This window comes from Mustelus asterias, chromosome 4 (assembly GCF_964213995.1).
Source record: "Mustelus asterias chromosome 4, sMusAst1.hap1.1, whole genome shotgun sequence".
NCBI classification, from domain to species: Eukaryota; Metazoa; Chordata; class Chondrichthyes; order Carcharhiniformes; family Triakidae; genus Mustelus; species Mustelus asterias.
In genome coordinates, this window is record NC_135804.1 from 95,909,217 (window position 1) to 95,928,642 (window position 19,426).

Sequence of the window (19,426 nt, forward strand, 5' to 3'; positions counted from 1 at the left end):
GAGTGCATAATTTAACTATTGATCCCTTCTTGTCCCAAATGCACAATTCCCCTCTGTTAGAGAGTGCATGGCAACATGACAGGCCAAACCAGTTGGACAGCATTTTGCAGACAGGCAAGCTGACAGAATTGCTTCAGTGCAGTGTCATGTGAGTTCTGACCTTGGGCTATTTCAACGTTAATGATTTGGACACTTGTCCTAAACTAGAGGTTGGGTATGAACCGGCCAACATTTCCCACTGTTTAATACCTCAGAATTTAAAATGCCTTGAGATCCCAAGATTATTGAATCAGTATTTTTGTTGTCTTAGGTAGATGCAATAGGAAGACCCCTAGTTTTCTTTAGAATGTACTGAATGAGTTGACTCTCTGCTTGCACGATCCAGATTCTCGAGGGAGTTGGGGGGAGGAAATGTTGGGGGGGGGGGGGGCACAAGTGCTTCCCTAACTCCCAATATAATCTCATTTTGGCATGGTGGTCTTAGCCAAACTGGCATGATGGGAGGTGAGCAGCAGGTGGACTGGTAAGGTGCTCGTGTAACGATAGGCTTGGGTTGATGTAGAGCTTTCTTGCTGCGATCTCACTCCTTAGGTGAGGGAGTGGGATGTTGCTCAGGATGGCAGCCAGGAGAGTTGAGTTGATCAGAGACAAAACACAATTATGAGATGCCATACCATTCTATAATATGTAGGGGGTACCATATTAGCATGGATAAAGGATTGGTTAGCTCACAGAGAATAGGGATAAATGGGTCTTTCTTGGGTTGGCAAGCTGCAACCAGTGGAGTGCCACAGGGATCAGTGCTGAAGCCTCAACTATTTACAATCTACATCAGTGACTTGGATAAAAGGACCAAATGTATGGTAGCTAAATTTGCCAATGACACTAAGAACCATAGGACAGTAAGTTGTCAAGAGGAGGTGAGGAGACTGCAAAGGGACATAGATGGGTTAAGTGAGTAGGCAAAACTTTGTAAGATTGAGTATAACGTGGGAAAATATGAATTTGCATTCTCTCCGGGTCTGCGTGGGTTTCCTCCGGGTGCTCCGGTTTCCTCCCACAGTCCGAAAGACATGTTGGTTAGGTGTATTGGCCGTGCTAAATTCTCCCTCAGTGTACCTGAACAGACGCCGGAGTGTGGCGACTAGGGAATTTTCACAGCAACTTCATTGCAGTGTTAATGTAAGACCACTTGTGACATTAATAAATAAACTTAAATTCTTATGCTCTCATTTTCATTCTCGCTTGCTCACGTTCACTTGATTTGATTTATTATTGTAGATTGCTCTTGTTTGCTCACTTGTTTTACTCTCCCCTCTCCCCTCTTCTCTCTCGCATTGATATATATAACAGCGTCACATATATCCCCATGAAATGGGAGAAAAAGCACAGTAAATGGGATGTCATGTTAGGATCTCAGTGATTGCTTTTCTGACTTTTATACCTGGTATATTGAGACTTCAATAAAGGAGCTTTGCACCTTTGTTTTGGTGTTCTGACTTGGAAGGATTTAATTGGGTTTATTTGATGTCCTGCACCCTCAGTCAGTTCCAGTATGGGTCGAATTGATTGGTGTTCTGTTTCACCAGCACAGAGCACGTTGATACAGATCACCATTTACAGCAAAACATACCTTTTGCATTAATGTGTAACATGCCAAGGACACTTGGGAAAAATCTTTCTATTCGCTTAGGTACATACCAGTAGGCAAGACAGATTAGGGATACTATTTTAAGTTTTTTTTTCTGCTTGGCGATCATCAACTGGAAAGTTGATTTGCTTTTGTAACCATGCCAACGTAAATATTAACTGATTTCCCATAATTTGATTGGCCTGTGCTTCTGTGGGAATCAGATGACCTCTCCTAAACTGAAATGGAAGAATCAAAAACCTGAGATGGATTTTCTCGATGTGGAGATGCCGGCGTTGGACTGGGGTAAACACAGTAAGAAGTTTAACAACACCAGGTTAAAGTCCAACAGGTTTATTTGGTAGCAAAAGCCACACAAGCTTTCGAGGCTCTGAGCCCCTTCTTCAGGTGAGTGGGAATTCTGTTCACAAACAGAACTTATAAGACACAGACTCAATTTACATGAATAATGGTTGGAATGCGAATACTTACAACTAATCCAGTCTTTAAGAAACAAAACAATGGGAGTGGAGAGAGCATCAAGACAGGCTAAAAAGATGTGTATTGTCTCCAGACAAGACAGCCAGTGAAACTCTGCAGGTCCTGCAGAGTTTCACTGGCTGTCTTGTCTGGAGACAATACACATCTTTTTAGCCTGTCTTGATGCTCTCTCCACTCCCATTGTTTTGTTTCTTAAAGACTGGATTAGTTGTAAGTATTCGCATTCCAACCATTATTCATGTAAATTGAGTCTGTGTCTTATAAGTTCTGTTTGTGAACAGAATTCCCACTCACCTGAAGAAGGGGCTCAGAGCCTCGAAAGCTTGTGTGGCTTTTGCTACCAAATAAACCTGTTGGACTTTAACCTGGTGTTGTTAAACTTCTTAATGGATTTTCTCCACAGGATTGATTTTGGGAGTGGATGATTCACAAATCAACCTTGTTTTAAGAGTAACAATGTAATCAGATGGAAGTAAGTTAAGTAGAGGAGGAAACTTAAAATATAAATGCTAGATTCAAGGGGATGTCCATAATCCACATAGTACAGGGATCAAATACAATGTTCGGCTGGTTCAGATATTGTTTATTCGGGGAGAGGAGAAACTTAAATTAGTAACAAGAATTGACAGGAAACTTAATGCCATTGGGTGTGTGTGTGTGCGTGCGTGCGTGCGTGCGCGTGTGTGTGTGTGTGTGTGTGTGTGTGTGTGTGTGTGTGGAAGAGAGAGAGAGAAAGGGAATGGGAGGGAAAAAGAGCAGATGAGACCCAGTTACTTACACACGCATATAAATACACACACACACTTGAGTAGGCAATCCTGGAAAATCCTGCAATCATATATACAAAAATATATTTTCATAAAGCCCTTTGTGGGAATTATCTCTGTTCTCAATACTAACATCCATCATATTATTTAAGTTATCGTCATTGATGTGCTCTGGCAGCATGCCCTAATTTGGCAGAGTTTTATACAATTTGCTAAGTGTACTAGGAACCAGGTTGAGACTGTAAGAAACTCATTTCACATATTACTCTTGCAGCTGGCAGGGGGGAGGTGGCTTTTATCCCATCAGTCTGGGTTGAATATGAATCTAGTTCCTTGAGGTGAAAGGAGTAGTGTACTAAACTCTGCCACACTCGGTGCCAGTGGGGTGGCTTTAAATAAGAGACCTGTTGGCATAGTGGCAAATCTGCACCTTGTGAACACTGCAGAAGTTTAATCTTGTAATTTGTACTAGATTTGGATTCTAAATGAATGAACTGCGAGGAGGATTACATATCGCAAGAGTAGGATGAGTAACCAGTTGTCTGTCTTTTTGAATTGCTGGATGGATGAAATTATTGAGTATTCAATAAAATATTTTTCATTGAAAATATAATTTTTGATATTTATAATGGCTAATATTTGGTATTTACTAAAGTAATTGATGTTTTGTACATGGTTTCATAGCGCATGCTGATTGTTTGATATCAGATCTCAGCCCAACCCTGTTCCTCCCTGATATGCAGCTATTACTAAGCATTATATTGCTCAAGCGCACTATATTTTTGGAAAATAAATACGGATGGAGGAGGCGAGAGATATTTTCTGACATCAACAAATAAAGTTTTTGAGCAAATAATTGCACTTCCTTTTGGATGCTTGTTAGCTTTTCTTTTTTCTGCTTCCAGAGACCACTGCGAAGACTGAATCACAGCAAGTTCATCTGACTCCATCGGTCCCCATCCCAAAATTTTCTCAAACTACAAAATATGAAGATACCAGGTGACAACTTTCAAATATGCCATAACATTGTTTCCAATCGCTGGTAGAACTGGGGTCGGTAACCTTAATAACATAAAGAGCCTTTTTTAACATTTAGCCAAAAAGGGCATATTTTAAGAACTACATTGCTGTTACTCAGGTGCCCAATAATAAAAAAAACAGAGCAGAGACACGATTCAGCAACATATTTAAAGGTTTTAACAGCATGGTTGCTAATTGTATATTCTTGTGAGACGTTATCAATGTTAGTAGGAGTTTTTAAAAAAAAAAGAGGAACAAGCCATTTGAATGAGTTTGATCGATCAAGGTCAGGAATTGGGGGGCATGTTAATTCTTAGTCAGACATGTGACTCTCTCTGCAATGTGACCCCTGTTTTCAGGAATGGTGGGCTAGGATGAAGATTCTGCTCTGTGAGTGAGGATATTTAACCTTTTAACACTTGTGCAATACTTTGGGGCTATTATCGATCAAATTGTACCTTTCTGTTAATAGGATACACAGATAGGGTTAACACTGCTACCTCACAGCGCCGGGGACTCGGGTCAATTCCTGGCTTGGGTCACTGTGCGGAGTCTGCACGCGCTCCCCATGTCTGCATGGGTTCCTCCGGGTGCTCCGGTTTCCAGTCCGGAAGACGTGCTATTTAAGTGCATTGGCCATGCTAAATTCTCCTTCCGTGTACCTGAACAGGTGCCAGAGTGTGGCGACCAGGGGATTTTCATAGTAACTACATTGCAGTGTTAATGTAAGCCTACATGTGACACTAATAAATAAACTTTAAAAAGGAAATAATAAAGGCATCTGGAGCTTCATTTATGTATAAAACTATTTTGTCTCTGTGTTTCTTCCCTTTTCTTCCCCCCCCCCCCCCCCCCACTTCCACCTTCTGCCCCAAACCACCTTGTAACATCTATGTTTAAACTGTTTTCTTTTGAGTGTGTGATCAGCCTGGGTTGACTTTCATTCCAAATCTTTCTTTTTCCTCACCCCCACCTTGCCGAAGGGAAATGCTGTTCCCTCCCAACTGATCTTTGAGGAATCAGAACATTGTTGTACAGGGAATTGTGAAATGTGAACTTGTATCCTGTTGGCATGTGGTACACTAGATGGTTTTGCTTTGACTTGTGCAGAGCTGAATTTGTGTCCGCCTATTAATTATTAAATGGTTTGTGTAGCGTGCAAACCAAATAATATGCGCACTAAGTCAAGACGGCTGTCTTTCACCTGCTATGGAAAAACAAAGAACTCTGATCTTCAAACAATAAATTGTATCTCAAACACAAATGTAATGTAAGGACAATTGGTGTGATTGCAGAATGTGACCATTAAATGCTCATTAAAAATTCTGCATGCCTTTGTTATAACCAAATTTCACATCAGTCAGGTAAATCAAAGATTGGTGTGGCACTTTAAAACAGTGTTGTGTTCATAAGAATAGATTTTGTGCAACAATGTGTGTTATTGATAAACTGCATCAAAATCCACCCATCTGCTTGCATAGGTAACAACACCAGGTTAAAGTCCAACAGGTTTATTTGGTAGCAAAAGCCACACAAGCTTTCGAGGCTTTTGCTACCAAATAAACCTGTTGGACTTTAACCTGATGTTGTTAAACTTCTTACTGTGTTTACCCCAGTCCAACGCCGGCATCTCCACAGCATAGGTAACTGCCATGTTAAGAATTACATCCAACTTTTCCTGCTTTCTTAAATGCTTTCATAGTGAGGCTTGTATTGTTAGTGATGTGTGAAAATTTGATCACCTTGCCCTGTAGCCTTATCACTTTGCCTCCTAAACAAACCATTAACAGTTAATGTCTTTTTATCTTTCTCGGAGTCTGTATTGTTTGCATAACACCCTTGCATTCACTGCTTGAGTAACGCGATGCAGGTAAATAGACAAATGCTGCCAAGATAAATAGAGCGAGCGGAAGGGCTGTTTGTGGCACATATAGGTACATCTCCACACCCTTGTTAATACAGGCTTTTATCAATATTTGGGTAAGGCTGTCACAAGATTTATTTTCATGACTTGTCTGCAAATGAGCTTAAACTATTCTTCAGCCATTTGGCAGATATTTGGCTTCAACATGACCAATACGGTGACCTTGTGCAGCATTACTACTGGGTTTTCCATGATACTAAAGAATGTTGAGGAGTTGTTCAAGTTTTGATTTTAGTTATCATTATGCCCTTCGTTTTCCAAAAGAAAAATAGAGGGTGTGCCTCGGGATAATGGCCTCCTTCCAGATCAGGCCAGGAAAATGTTATGTTGTAAGCAGACCACAGTAGGAATTCAAAGTAATGTTATAGAATTGTTGATGGGTCAAGCAGCTCATGCTACCTTTACTACAGAACATGGTCTCTTGCTATTTATTCTCTGTTGGGTGGTATGGTGGCACAGTGGTTAGCACTGCTGCCTCACAGTGCCAGGATCCCAGATTCAAATCTGGCCTCGGGTCACTGTCTGTATGGAGTTTGCACCTTCTCCCTGTGTCTGCAAGGGTTTCCTCCGGGTGCTCTGGTTTCCTTCCACAGTCCAAAGATGTGCGGGTTAGGTTGATTCGTCATGCTAAATTGACCCTAGCGTCAAGGGGTTAGTAGGGTAAATGGGTGGGGTTGCATGTATAGGGCTTGGGTGGGATTGTGGTCAGTGCAGACTTGATGGGCTGAATGGCCTCCTCCTGTACTGTAGGGATTCTATGATTCTATAATTCTTCCACAACTTAATGCGTTCATGGTTCAGGAGGTGAATATGCAGTAATTTGGTTTGACGTGATCTCCTCATGTGCCCAGCAGCAGTTGTGATCTCACTGTGTGTTTGCTTTTTTTAAAGTGTTTCAACTGATGAAACCAGTGAAGGAGTTCCAGCAGAGGAAGAAAATATCCCGGCAAGGCGAAAAATGAAATTGAAGTCTGTGATTCAACAGGTAGAAAAGGCAGGATTGGAGTGTAGATGCTTTACCGGTGAAATCTGCAAATGCTTGACCTTTTTAAAAGCAATCGTATACACTGCTGGTTATTACTCTTTTTTTTTTTTACCTTCACCTTTCTTGAATTTGTTTTCCAATTTCTGACCTCCCCCCAAGACAAGTACTTGGTCCATAGATGCTAGTAAGCATCCACCGCCCCTCCCCTCCCCCAACACCGCCTGCACTCACCAGCTAAGACTGTGCCCCACCCCACTCACTGGTATCAGAAAACACCCCCACCCCACTAAGTGAGCGAGATCCCACTATGGGGTCACCAAAGGACCCCCATTCAGGAGCCCCTCTTCAGGCCCCCCCCCATTTGGCACAGCCAACCTGGCACCGCCAGGGAGAAGGGGGCAGAGTGGGGGGATCTAATGAGGAAAGGGGATCCGAGTGGAGGGTCTGAGTTCCAATTTGCGAGAATCGTGATCTTAGGAACATGTTATAAACTTGATGAGTTACCTGTGGAGCTGAAGAAAGTTTTTATGATTTTTAAGAGCAAAGAACAGTACAGCACAGGAACAGGCTCTTCGGCCCACCAAGTCTGTGACGACACAGATGCCTCTCTAATCTAATATTTTCTTGTCTCTAAGTGGTCCATATCCCTCTATTCCCTGCCTATTCATGTATCTATCCAGATGCCCCTTGAACGTAGTTATTGAATCTGCTTCCGCCACCACCTCCGGCAGCGTGCTGCAGGCATTCACCACCCTCTGTGTGAAAAACTTGCCCCTGACATCGCTTTTAAACTTTCTCACACTCGACCTATGCCCCCGGGTAATTGACTCTCCGATCCTGGGAAAAAGACTCTGACTATCCACTCTATCCAAGCCTGCCATAATCTTGTAAACCTCCAACAGGGACCCCTCATCCTCCGACGCGCCAATGAAAACAATCCAAGTTTGTTCAACCTTTCTTCATGGTCCATATCCTCCAAACCAGTCAACATCCTGGTAAATCTCTTCTGCCACCTTTCCAAAGCATCAACATCCTTCCGGTGGTGACCAGAATTGTACACAATACTCCAAATGTGGCCTAATCAAAGTCTTATACAGCTGCAACATGATTTTCCATTTCCTAAACTCAGCGCCCCGACCGATGAAGGCCAGCGTGCCATATGCCTTCTTGACCACCTTGTCCACCTGAGTTGCCACCTTCAGGGAACTGTGGATCTGCACGCCCAGATCCCTCCGCATGCTAATATTTCTAAGGGCTCTACCATTTACTGTAGACCTTCCAAATCGCTTCTCGGCCTTTTGGCTAAGATCAAGTGTAGTATGGATGGGATGCTGCGCTTGGTTGAGGTCATTGGGTTACACTGAAGCTTCATATGTTTCATATGAAGCAATTTTTAAAAGCGGCATCTCGGCCTTTTGGCTAAGATGCAAATGAGCTCAAGTCTTGGAGGAGGAACCTCCTCCCTTCTCCAATCAGCTTGGCTCATGTAGATCAGGCCCAGGACAGGGTGATTTGGTCGCTCGCCCTGTCTTGTCAGCCTGGATCGGAAATGTCTCAACTTGTTGAGACTTTGAATTGGATTTGATTTGATTGAATTGGAAAAGTATTTAAAAAAAGTAGACCTTCCAAATCGCATCACCTTACATTTAACCGGGTTAAATTCCATCTGCATCTTTTGGCCTAGGTCTCCAGCTGAATTATATCCTGCTGTATCCTCTGCCAATCCTCCTCACTATCCACTACTCTCCCAATTTTTGTATCATCTGCAAATGTACTAATCAAACCATCTACATTTTCCTCCAAATCATTTATATGTTACAAACAACAGAAGCCCCAGCACTGATCCTTGTGGAACACCGCTTGTCACAGACCTCCAGTTAGAAAAGTACCCTTCCACTGCTTCTTTCTGCTTTCTTTACCCAAGCCAGTTTTGTATCCATCTTACCAGCTCACCTCGGATCCCATTTGACTTCACCTTCTGTATCAGCCTGCCAGGAGGAACCTTATCAAAGGCTTTACTAAAGTCCATGTATACAACATTCACTGCCCTGCCCTGGTCACGTTTTCTTGTCACTTCTTCAAAGAACTCAACCAAGTTTGTGAGACACGAGCTCCCCTTCACAAAATCATGCTGCCTATCGCTAATAAGCCTATTTTCTTCCAGATGTGAGCACACCCTGTCCCTAAGAATCTTCTCCAATAATTTCCCCACCACTGATGTAAGGCTCACAGGCCTGTAATTTCCCGAATTGTCTCTTCTGCCCTTTTTAAACAGAGAATATCACTATCCATTACTCTCCAATCCTCTGGTACCTCGCCTGTGGCTAAAGAAGATATAAAGATTTTGGCCAAGGTCTCGGTGATTTCTTCCCTCGCCTCTGTCAGTATTCTGGGATAGACCCTATCTGGCTTTGGGGACTTGTCCACCTTAATGTTTTTCAAAACCTCCAATACCTCCTCCCTTATCTCAGCATGTCCTAGAATGTCAACATCCTTCTTTCTACACTCACCATCCACCACATCCTTCTCTTTTGTGAATCAATAAAAACAGTTGTTTTCTTTGATATCATCCCAGTCTCCAATCATCGATTAGAATCCTAGAATGGTTACAGCACAGAAGGATGTCATTCAGCCTTTCGTATCCATATTGCTTCTCGGCAGAAAGAGCTCAGCTGGTCCTACTCTCTTACCCTTTCCCCGTAGTCCTACAAACTTTATTTTTTAATGTAATTATCCAATTTCCTTTGAAAGGCATGATTGGATCTTTCTCCGCCACCCCTTGGGCAGTGCATCCAGATCCTAATCGCTCACCTCATTAAAATATTTTTTCTTGTGTCATCACTGACCTTAAATCAGTGTCCTCTGATTCTTTGCTCTTCCACCAATGGGAAAAGTTTGTCAACTTTTCCAGACCCTTTGTGATTTTGAACACCTCTATCAAATCTCTCAACTTTCTCTTCTGTAAGGAGAACAGTCCCAGCTTCTCCACTCTATCCATATAACTGAAGCCCCTCCCCTTGTGAATCTTTTCTGCACTTTCTCCAAAAGTTCATATCCTTCCTGAAATGTGATTGAGTATTGTGCAGCATACTCCAGTTGAGACAGAATCAGTGCTTTATAAATGTTCACCATAACTTCCTTGCTTTTGTGCTTAATGCCCCTGTTTCTATACAGCCTAGGATCCCATGTGTCTTATGAACTACTTTCTCAACTTGCCCTGCCACCTTCAACGATTTATGCACATGCACTCTTGGCCCCTCTGTTCCTATGAAATGTGTCCTTCATTTTATATTGCCTCTTTTCATTCTTCTTCCAAAAATGAATCGTCTTGAGAAAGAAATTGACATTACTTAGACTTTTGGAATAAAACTATCCTGTATTTTTGTAATATTTAGAACACTTGCATGTATAGAATAGAATGCATTGCAAGAAATTGGATCTTACCATTTTATCTCTGCACTCAATATCAACTTCAGGAACACTTGGCTCTTTGGGTACAGCACAGATTAGATAAGAGTATAAAGTGTGAATTAAAAAATGCTAATACCTGGATTTTCCTTTCTGATTGTGTGCATGTTTCACCTTTCAAAAGAAGATTCAGATGGGTCACTGACTAACTCATAGTGTGTTCTCACCCAAGGTGTGTACAGACATTCCCTTGTGAACATGCTTTCTGGTACAGGCAATCCAACAGCTTTCCCCTTTCTCAGTACACGTAGGAGAGGAGGGTGTACACTTCAGGTGGTTGATGGGGAACACTTGTCCCGATAAACATCTCATTCATTTCATTTTAGATTTTGTGGTCCGGATGGTGAGAAAATGAATCCTGTTATCAGCAATGTCTCAACATTTTTTCAGGCACTCGTGCCTTCAATTACCTGGGCCAACCTGTGAGGTCATTAAAACGATCCCAGCACAGAATTTCTCTGCAGGTGGTGGAATTGGCGCTGCCTATCAATGTTCCTTCCCTCCAGTCTGGCTGTGCTTCCTCTATCTGGGACTTTATTCTATGTATGCCAAAGAATCTTCAACCCTATCTCTGCCACCATAATCTCCACTAAAACCTCTGAGAATCATTGTAGAGTGCCCATTTGTAGATTTATTCTCCTGTCATTTCTTTTCTGCTTTTTGCTTTAGAGGCTTTGGGGGAGGATGGTGTGGTTGAATAGGATTACTTGTCTACATGGTTTTTGGAGGGAATGGGTTTCAGAAGTGAAATGACCTTTTCTGGGAGTTATACAGCTAATAATGTCTTAGCTGAGATTTTGATGATATCTAATCTGCAGATTTAACTCTTCTCTCCTTGTGCTGCAGGACAAGTCATTATATGATCCCTGGGAAAGCAGCAGTGATGAACCAAGTTCTACAGAAGTTGCTGTACGAGCAGCGAAAAAGGGTAATTAGACAATATCTGAATGACATTTTATCTTGATTATTGGTCCATTTACAAAGGGGTGGTACACCAACTGCACAAGTTATTGATTGTGAAATTTTGTAGATGTTGAGGCACAGAAACAGGTCATTCAGCCCAACTGCTCTATACCAGTATTTATGTTCACAACTTCCTCCCATCCCTACTAATTTCCTTCCACTTTTTTTCTCCCTCCGGTTCTTCTCCAGCCTCCCATTAAATGCTCTATTAATGCAGATAGAATTCAAATGCATTGATTGGACTGTTTTGTATGATGAGTATAGTATCGGAATGAATTTATAGCTGCATTTACAGAAATGCAGTATAGTTGCTTAATCAGACATTCTAGGAAGTTTTTTGGGGATAAAAGAACAAAGAACAGTACAGCACAGGAAACAGGCCCTTCGGCCCTCCAAGCCTGTGCCGCTCATTGGTCCAACTAGACCATTCGTTTGTATCCCTCTATTCCCAGAATGCTCATGTGACTATCCAGGTAAGTCTTAAACGATGCCAGCGTGCCTGCCTCCACCACTCTACTTGGCAGCGCATTCCAGGCGCCCACCACTTTCTGTGTAAAAAAAAAAAAAATCCCTCTGATATGAATTATACCTTGCCCCTCTCACCTTGAGCCCATGACCCCTCGTGATCGTCACCTCCGATCTGGGAAAAAGCTTCCCACTGTTCACCCTATCTATACCCTTCATAATTTTGTACACTCTATTAGGTCTCCCCTCATTCTCCGTCTTTCCAGGGAGAACAAGCCCAGTTTACCCAATCTCTCCTCATAACTAAGACCCTCCATACCAGGCAACATCCTGGTAAACCTTCTCTGCACTCTCTCTAAAGCCTCCACGTCCTTCTGGTAGTGCGGCGACCAGAACTGGACGCAGTACTCCAAATGTGGCCTAACCAGCGTTCTGTACAGCTGCAACATCAGACTCCAGCTTTTATACTCTATACCCCGTCCTATAAAGGCAAGCATACCATATGTGCTAGAGTTATATGCTCCTCGCTTAACTGCATACCTTGACAGTGCAACCATAGGCAACTAATGAAGCCAATGTGTCACTCTCCTGATCCATAGAGTTACAGAACTGGATTAGAAGCACAAGAATTTTTGCAGCGGCAAGATCACCTCATGCACGAGTGCTTGAACAGCCAGTGATGTATTCTGCACTTGAATTTCAAAACTATATTTTTCCCCTCGCATGGCCTCATAATTTCTACCAGCGTAACTTCACATGAGAAGGGGTCTTAATCGACAACCTCTGCATTCGCCATCCAATTAAGGAAGCGGGAGGCCCAATAGAAGGACTCACAATATTTGGACAATGGCTCCACTGGGAGGAGTGAGTGCTGCTGGCGAAGAGGGAACCCAGGAGGATGCCTCTAGAGACATTCACAAAGGTCCTCTGCTCCTTAATGCCAGTTGAAAATGCTGAAAACACTACTGCAAGACCTCGGGCTCTCTGTGCTTGAACTAAGGATGGAATTTTATGCCCTTCCACTGGGTTACTTTGGTAACGGGGCATTTAACTGGGTAGAAGGGTGGTGGGTGGGGACTGAGCTTCCTTCCTGACCCTGTGCTCCAATTAAGCAAGAAGGCTGCTCCCAATTGCGGCCCTTAAGTGGGCAATTGATGGCCACCCGTGGGCCTCATTCCACTGTCGCTGGTGCTTATCCAGCTTCAGGCGGTGGACGTGCCATGCAGAAAGCCCAAAAAGCAAGCCCTGTCAAGTGCCTGAATGAGGCACCCAGCATTGGGGAGGCCTGCTGAGTGCCACCCTCTTGCTGCCAAATACCCCTTCTCCCTTTGCCCACAACCCCCCTCGCCGTTATCAATCACCAATGCCTGACCCATCAGCAATTCTGGCCAGACATGTGGGTGTGGGCATGTGTAGTGCCGGCAGCAGTCACTGCCTCCCCAGTGGCACTGCTGAGCAATGAAGGGCAGCTTTTAGCAGGCAGCATCTTCATCCCAGGGTCCTTGATACAAGAGAAGGCCCACTACTGCTGCCCAGTTAATTATTTGATTGGCACTTAATTTGGCAGACCTTCTGGTGAAGAGCTAGTGCAGGGCTCTCCAGGCAGTGAGCAAGGTGAGATGGAGTGACGTCTCCGTTAAACTTTGCCCTAGCTGTCTAATCCTAATTTCACACAGGCATTTCCATGACTGTTCTCTATTTGAGGGCAGGTGCTGATAAATTTTTGCAATTTAAATTGGAAGAATAGCTCTTGTGATCCTGCCCTGTACTTGCCTCAATTTACAGATCAACAGACTTTGGAATGCAAATATGGAACACAAAACACCAAGATCATAGTTGAAAATCCTGCGTTTGAAATGTGAAACATGAGCTCCAAATGCTATATTAAAGCACCCTCTGGTGGCTGAATTAAACTACACAATAAATATATTCATAAACCAACCTACAGCAGATGCTGGAAATACGTGACAGGTCAGGCAGCATGTGCTGAGAGAGCAGCAGAGTTGACGTTTCAGTTTGATGACTTTTCATTGTGTTCAGACAGTGAAACACTCTGGACACGATTTTACGCTTGTCCCAAAACCATAAAAATCCGCCCGAGGTCAACGGACCTTTCCATGGTCTGCCCCTCACCCGCCCCGATTCTTGTGAGAGGCGGACAGTAAAATTCCAGCCTCTGTGGCTCAAAGGGTGAGCTAGTAACCACTCTCAGAATCCTACCAATACCTCTTTAACCAGTACACAATGTGCAAGAGTGGCAAAAGATGCCTTGGTGACTCTTCCTCATTCAGAGCAAATGTTTTAACTTCTCTTCTGGATTCTTTATTGTTTTCCCATCAAAACACATCACACGTGGCCAATTGCAACCCACTTAAAATGGACGTCCACCCTGGCAGAGGGCTGCTTTGGCTTGGTTCTGTGTTGAGAGCATTTCCTTGCATCACCTTCAGATTAAATCTATGGTGTGAGCGATCAATGTCGCGACAGAATTGGATCAAGTAGCTATTTTGGGGAGTGAATGCGAATCTGTCGATTGTAGTCCAACTCAAATGGAATGTTCCATGTGTGTTTTGGTTTTCTTTTATTTTTTTCCCCTTCAATTTCTCCCTTCTTCTCAGACTGAGATCAATAGAATTTTGTTGGGTTAGAACATCAAAAAATATGGATCAAAGATGGTGAATAGAGATCGGTTACAGATCAGCAATGATCTGACTGAATTTTGGAATTGGTTTCAGATGTTATAGAACATAGAACAGTACAGCACAGAACAGGCCCTTTGGCTCACGATGCTGTGTCGAGCTTCGTCCGAAATCAAGATCAAGCTATCCCACTCCCTATTATTCGAGTGTGTCCCATGTGCCTATCCAATAACCGCTTGAAAGTTCCTAAAGTGTCCCGACTCCACTATCACAGCAGGATGTTGCCTGGCCTGCTTATGTTCCTATGTCCCTCTGTTCCTCCTCAGCTGAATGTTGTTCCATAATGACCCAGGTTGGACAAATTGTTATAATGCAAGACACAGTAACCTTTTTACCAATCTGAGCATGGCCTCTTTTTGACCGCAATGAGATTTCCTGATACATGGTGTAAATCATTAATTCTAACAAAACTCCTAAGTTTTCTCAACTGGTGTATGTTGCAGGGCAACAAAGAGATACAGGACCTAATGTATCCTCTCCAATATCTGAGCCAGCTTCAGATTGGCAGGAAGAAGCCAAGAATGTAAATATTCACCATCCACAAACTTGCCAGACTCCCACAGGTTCTGACATTTCCACTGACCTGCAGATGAGATGTACTTCTAGTGTTTCTCGAATCCCAAGAAGACTTAATTCTATGGGTGCTTCGGGAGACTTGGGTAAAACTGGGGAGCCTACAGCACCAAATACCAATATAATGGAGCAAGGCCATATAAATGGTAAGTAGGTGAAGGGGAAATGTGCTTTATTGGGATGTGCATAATTTCTGAATGATGATACAGTCTTCTGAAAATTCAATTTTTTTGGTAAATACTAAAGAATTGCTTATGGAATTCTACATGTAACCTTCTACAGAACGCCATGATCATCAGAAAACGTTTGAAACATTAGATTGATATTCACTTTGTCTGACCTCAGACAATGCTAGATCCTGAAACTAAAATCTTAATAATAATGAGATAGTGACTTATTATGATATTTTTCTCCTGATGGTTTTCTGCATTTTCAAAGGAGATTCACCAGGCTAATTCCTAGGATGAGAGGGTTGTCTTAACAAGAGAGACTAAATAGCCGAGGTCTGTATTCCTTAAAGTTTAGAAGAGTGAAGGGTGGCCTTATTCAAACATATAAGATTCTGAGGGGGCTTGACAGGATAGATGGTGAGATGTTTTCACTAGTGGGAAAGTCTCGAACAAGGGGACTTAGCTGCAAGATAAAGGGCCGATCATTTAAAACTGAGATGCGTAGAAATTTATTTAGCAGAGGGTGGTGAGTCTCTGGAATTCTCTGCCCAAAGGGTAGTGGAGGTGGGATCATTAGAAATATTCAAAGTGGAGGTGGATATATATTTAATAGATCGAGGAATAGATGGCCTATGGGAAAATGGCACGAAAAAGGAGTTGAGGCTGACATAGATCAACCATGATCGTATTGAATGGCAGGCAGGCTTGAAGAGCCTGGTGGCCGACTCCTGCTTCTAATACTTATGTTCTTGTTCCACAGGGCAATCTTACTCATCTTTTGAAATTGTTCGGTCTGCTGATAGTTCTATATTTTAACCAGGCATTAGCAAATTTTGAGGAGAGGAAGTGTTTGCTCCGTTTTAAAACCTTGTTATTTTAAAATCTGAATTTATATAGACAGGCTTATGAAGGCATGAATTCTACCCTTGCTACAAAGAAATTCAAGGAGGCATCATGAGACATTAAGCAAAAGCTTAATACCTATCCAAATCTGCTTTTTCAAAACAAAATAATCTGACTTTGAGTCAGGGAAGTAATTTTTCCATTTTATTCCTCAATTTAAATGAAAGGGCAGCTAGTGGAGATATTGAGCCAGTTGCATGAAGAAGTTAAGAGCATGTTCAAGATCAACTTAGTGTTTGCAATCCACTATCCTTTTCTATAAATACTGTGTACCAGTGGTTGTTTGTCTCATCAAAAATGAAATCCATACATTTGGGTCCACGATGAATGCACCCCCTTGGGGTGGGGATAAGAAATTGTTCCAAATGCACTGTACGGACTTGTCCTTAAAGCTACCATTGTCAATTTGATTTTTCCAATCTATATAAAGACTCAAATCGTCCATGATTATTGCAAAAGCTTTCCTATGTTTATTTCTTGATTTATACTGTGTCTTACACTTTTGCTATTGTTCGGGGATGGGGGGGGGGCAATTATTATTCCCACATGGTGACTTCTTTCCCTTGCAATTTCTTATTTCCACCCAGACTGATTTTTCATCTTTATCTTCCAAGCCAAAATCATTTCTTACTACCTACTGAGCTCATCCTTTATTAACAGAACTACCCACCTCCTCTTCTCTCCTTCCTATCCTTCTGAAATGTCAAGTATGCTTGAATATTCAGTTCCCAGCCTTGGAAACTTTGCAATCATTCCTCAATAATGGCCATCATAAAATGAATAAGGAATCTACATATTCTCAATACGAATATGAAGCTAAAGTTTGCTTGTCTTTGCTTGTACTGAAAACCAAAAATGATCTTAATATATGTTTGACTTTCCATTGATAGGCCATATTATGAGACAGCTACTATTTGGAATGATTTGATATGGTCTCTGTTACAGGTCAGTACAAGATTCCTGCAGTTTCCAGTGTAGAATCTCCTACTTGTGAACAAGCTCCAGACCTGACGAAACAAGACAATGTTGCAGGTAGTCACTGTGATAGGACACAGGCCTACCAGGCTGCTGAGATTAGGAACCAAAGAGTTGCATCAACTGATGACAGCTCTCTGATAACAAGAGCACAGGGTAATTTAGATAATACAGATGAAACATGGAAGGCTCCAGAAGAAACTGAGCACATTAATCTAAATGGTGAGTGTGTGGTCTTGAAATGAGCTCAATATGTAAGGATTCAAGCCATGTTAATTGTTTAAAAATTATCTCCTTTCCTCTCTCCAAATTTCCCAACAATCTGACTAAACAATAGTTTGAGGATCTTTCATTGTCAATAACATCATGGTTCCAAACCAAAGTGCCTTTGAATTATCTAATTGGTGATGCAATTACTGTGGCTCACCACATGAAGAGCATGGCTTAACTTCAGTGCAGAAGTTTGCAATTGATCTAAAGTGCTTAACCAATCTCATCATCTCATGAAAGTATGGTTATCCAATTTTCTTGCACTTTCTCCCACCCTACTGCTCATCATCTCCTTACATTAATACAGCCCCCTCATTTTTGGTGGTCTTTCCATTGAGCAGTTTGTCAATGACGATAACTTTACCATTAATCTAGTTCCTTCACTCTGGTTATTCTCTTCCTGGTTAGAATCTTCAAGGTTATCAACATTCAATTTAACAATTATGTATGCTTCTTTTAAAAATAATTGAAATGGGAATTAGAAAAATTACCTTCCCAAAGTGAGCCAAGAAATACAGCTGATATGGGAAATGGAAATTCCTCTATATCCACTCAAACATCAAACCCAACAGTACTAAAGGTGATGTGATCCACACTGTTGTTTTCTCTTGCCTTAAAGAGCACAAAGTTAATCAAAATCTAGAGATTGGTGTATCAAGAATTTTAAAGTTCTATCGTATTTCTTTAACGCCATTGCGAACCTTGAGTAATTTTCCCCTCTATTTTCAAAAGTTTCCTCTATTGTAATGAGGATGTGCAATTGCAATTTATCAGGGCAATCTTTATTAGCTTCCTTAATCACTGTGACAGAGTCGAGGCTTTCCATTTGCCATGTCTTCCTCACATCTGCTTTAGGCAACTTTTAACAGAAAGGAAATTATAAATGACAGAATTCCGCAATGTGGTCTTTCAAAGACTAATAGTCTCAAGTTATATTTATAAACCTGCTATTTGCACAGCAGTATGTACTGAATCCTGGAAATGTATAAATCCAATGAAAGAGCTTCATTGTATGTTAATATAGGGAAGGAAAGAACAAACTAGTTATATAGTTTCATACAGTTCTTAAAACGTCATTTGAACTTGGAACATGAATTTGAACCATTTGACGTGTGTCCTGGAGAAGCTTGCCATTGTGACTGAATATCCTCTCCCTACGTTTGCTTTACCCTCAGTCAATAGTCATGCAATAATGTTATTGATGGGTTAAAAAATAGTGGGGGTGATTTTCCAAAAACAATTCATGTTGAATTTGGATAAAAACTGGAGTGCATCATGCTGTTTTTTTTTCAGCGGGAGTTTCAAAACGAATCTCCCACATTTTGTGCACTGCAGAATGCACTAGCGTGAATCACTCCAGAAACCAATGGGCAGGGCCTATTCCCGCTGAAGAGGCTGGCAGCATAGTGCTGAGCGGGCCATTGCACACGCGCCGATCTGTCAGTGCCGAGAGTGCATGCGCAGTGGTCCCACACTGCTGGCCTTCTGATCGCGCCAGAAATTGGTGCGGAGCTGATGGTGCCGGAAATGGCAAAGCAGTGTAGCAGGATGGGAGAACCCCCCCGTATGTTTGAGAAATCTGACTCTACCACAAGAGAAAATGTACCTTTGTGCTAGTTTACCATTCATTCCAAAATGAAAGCTTCGTTGCTGGTAGAGAACTTCAGTGAATATCAAGCTAAAAGAATTACTCAGAGTAATTAGCACTCCCAGAACCATTAGATGAAACAATAGTCATGGTTTGAATTTACATAGCACCCTTAAAAGGAAATCTCAAGGTACTTCACATTTGAAAATGGACATAAGATAGTTAGGGATCAAAGGCTTGGTCAAAGTGGGTTTTATGACAGGCATGGAGCTGGAGAGGGAATTAAATCCTGGAGTGGGAGCTCTGAAACAAAGCTATGTGTGGTGGATTTAGACTGTGGAGCGAAGGAGAATGGCTTCAGTATCTCCATTGTTCAGCTAGAGCAAGTTGATTCGTTGCGTTTGATGCGCGATATAACTCACGAGGCTAGAGGTACTCGGGGAAATAAAGGCTTTTATTGACTACAACAATAGAGCTACCATATATAACACACGATCCCAGACTAAAGGGTCCCAGACAGAGCAG

The 19,426-nt window shown here is 42.1% G+C and overlaps 1 protein-coding gene and 1 pseudogene across 1 annotated transcript in view; both read left to right on the forward strand.

Annotated features, from left to right (window-relative positions):
- Window positions 1-19,426, forward strand: part of LOC144492862 (uncharacterized) — a 96,677-nt gene that overhangs the window by 34,174 nt on the left and 43,077 nt on the right. The window contains exons 4-8 of the mRNA XM_078211395.1: window positions 3,804-3,897; window positions 6,734-6,827; window positions 11,142-11,223; window positions 14,866-15,141; window positions 17,014-17,265. Coding sequence (XP_078067521.1) covers window positions 3,804-3,897; window positions 6,734-6,827; window positions 11,142-11,223; window positions 14,866-15,141; window positions 17,014-17,265 — 798 coding nt within the window. The remainder of the gene's footprint in view (window positions 1-3,803; window positions 3,898-6,733; window positions 6,828-11,141; window positions 11,224-14,865; window positions 15,142-17,013; window positions 17,266-19,426) is intronic.
- On the forward strand, window positions 8,110-8,320 carry LOC144493206 (U2 spliceosomal RNA; annotated as a pseudogene).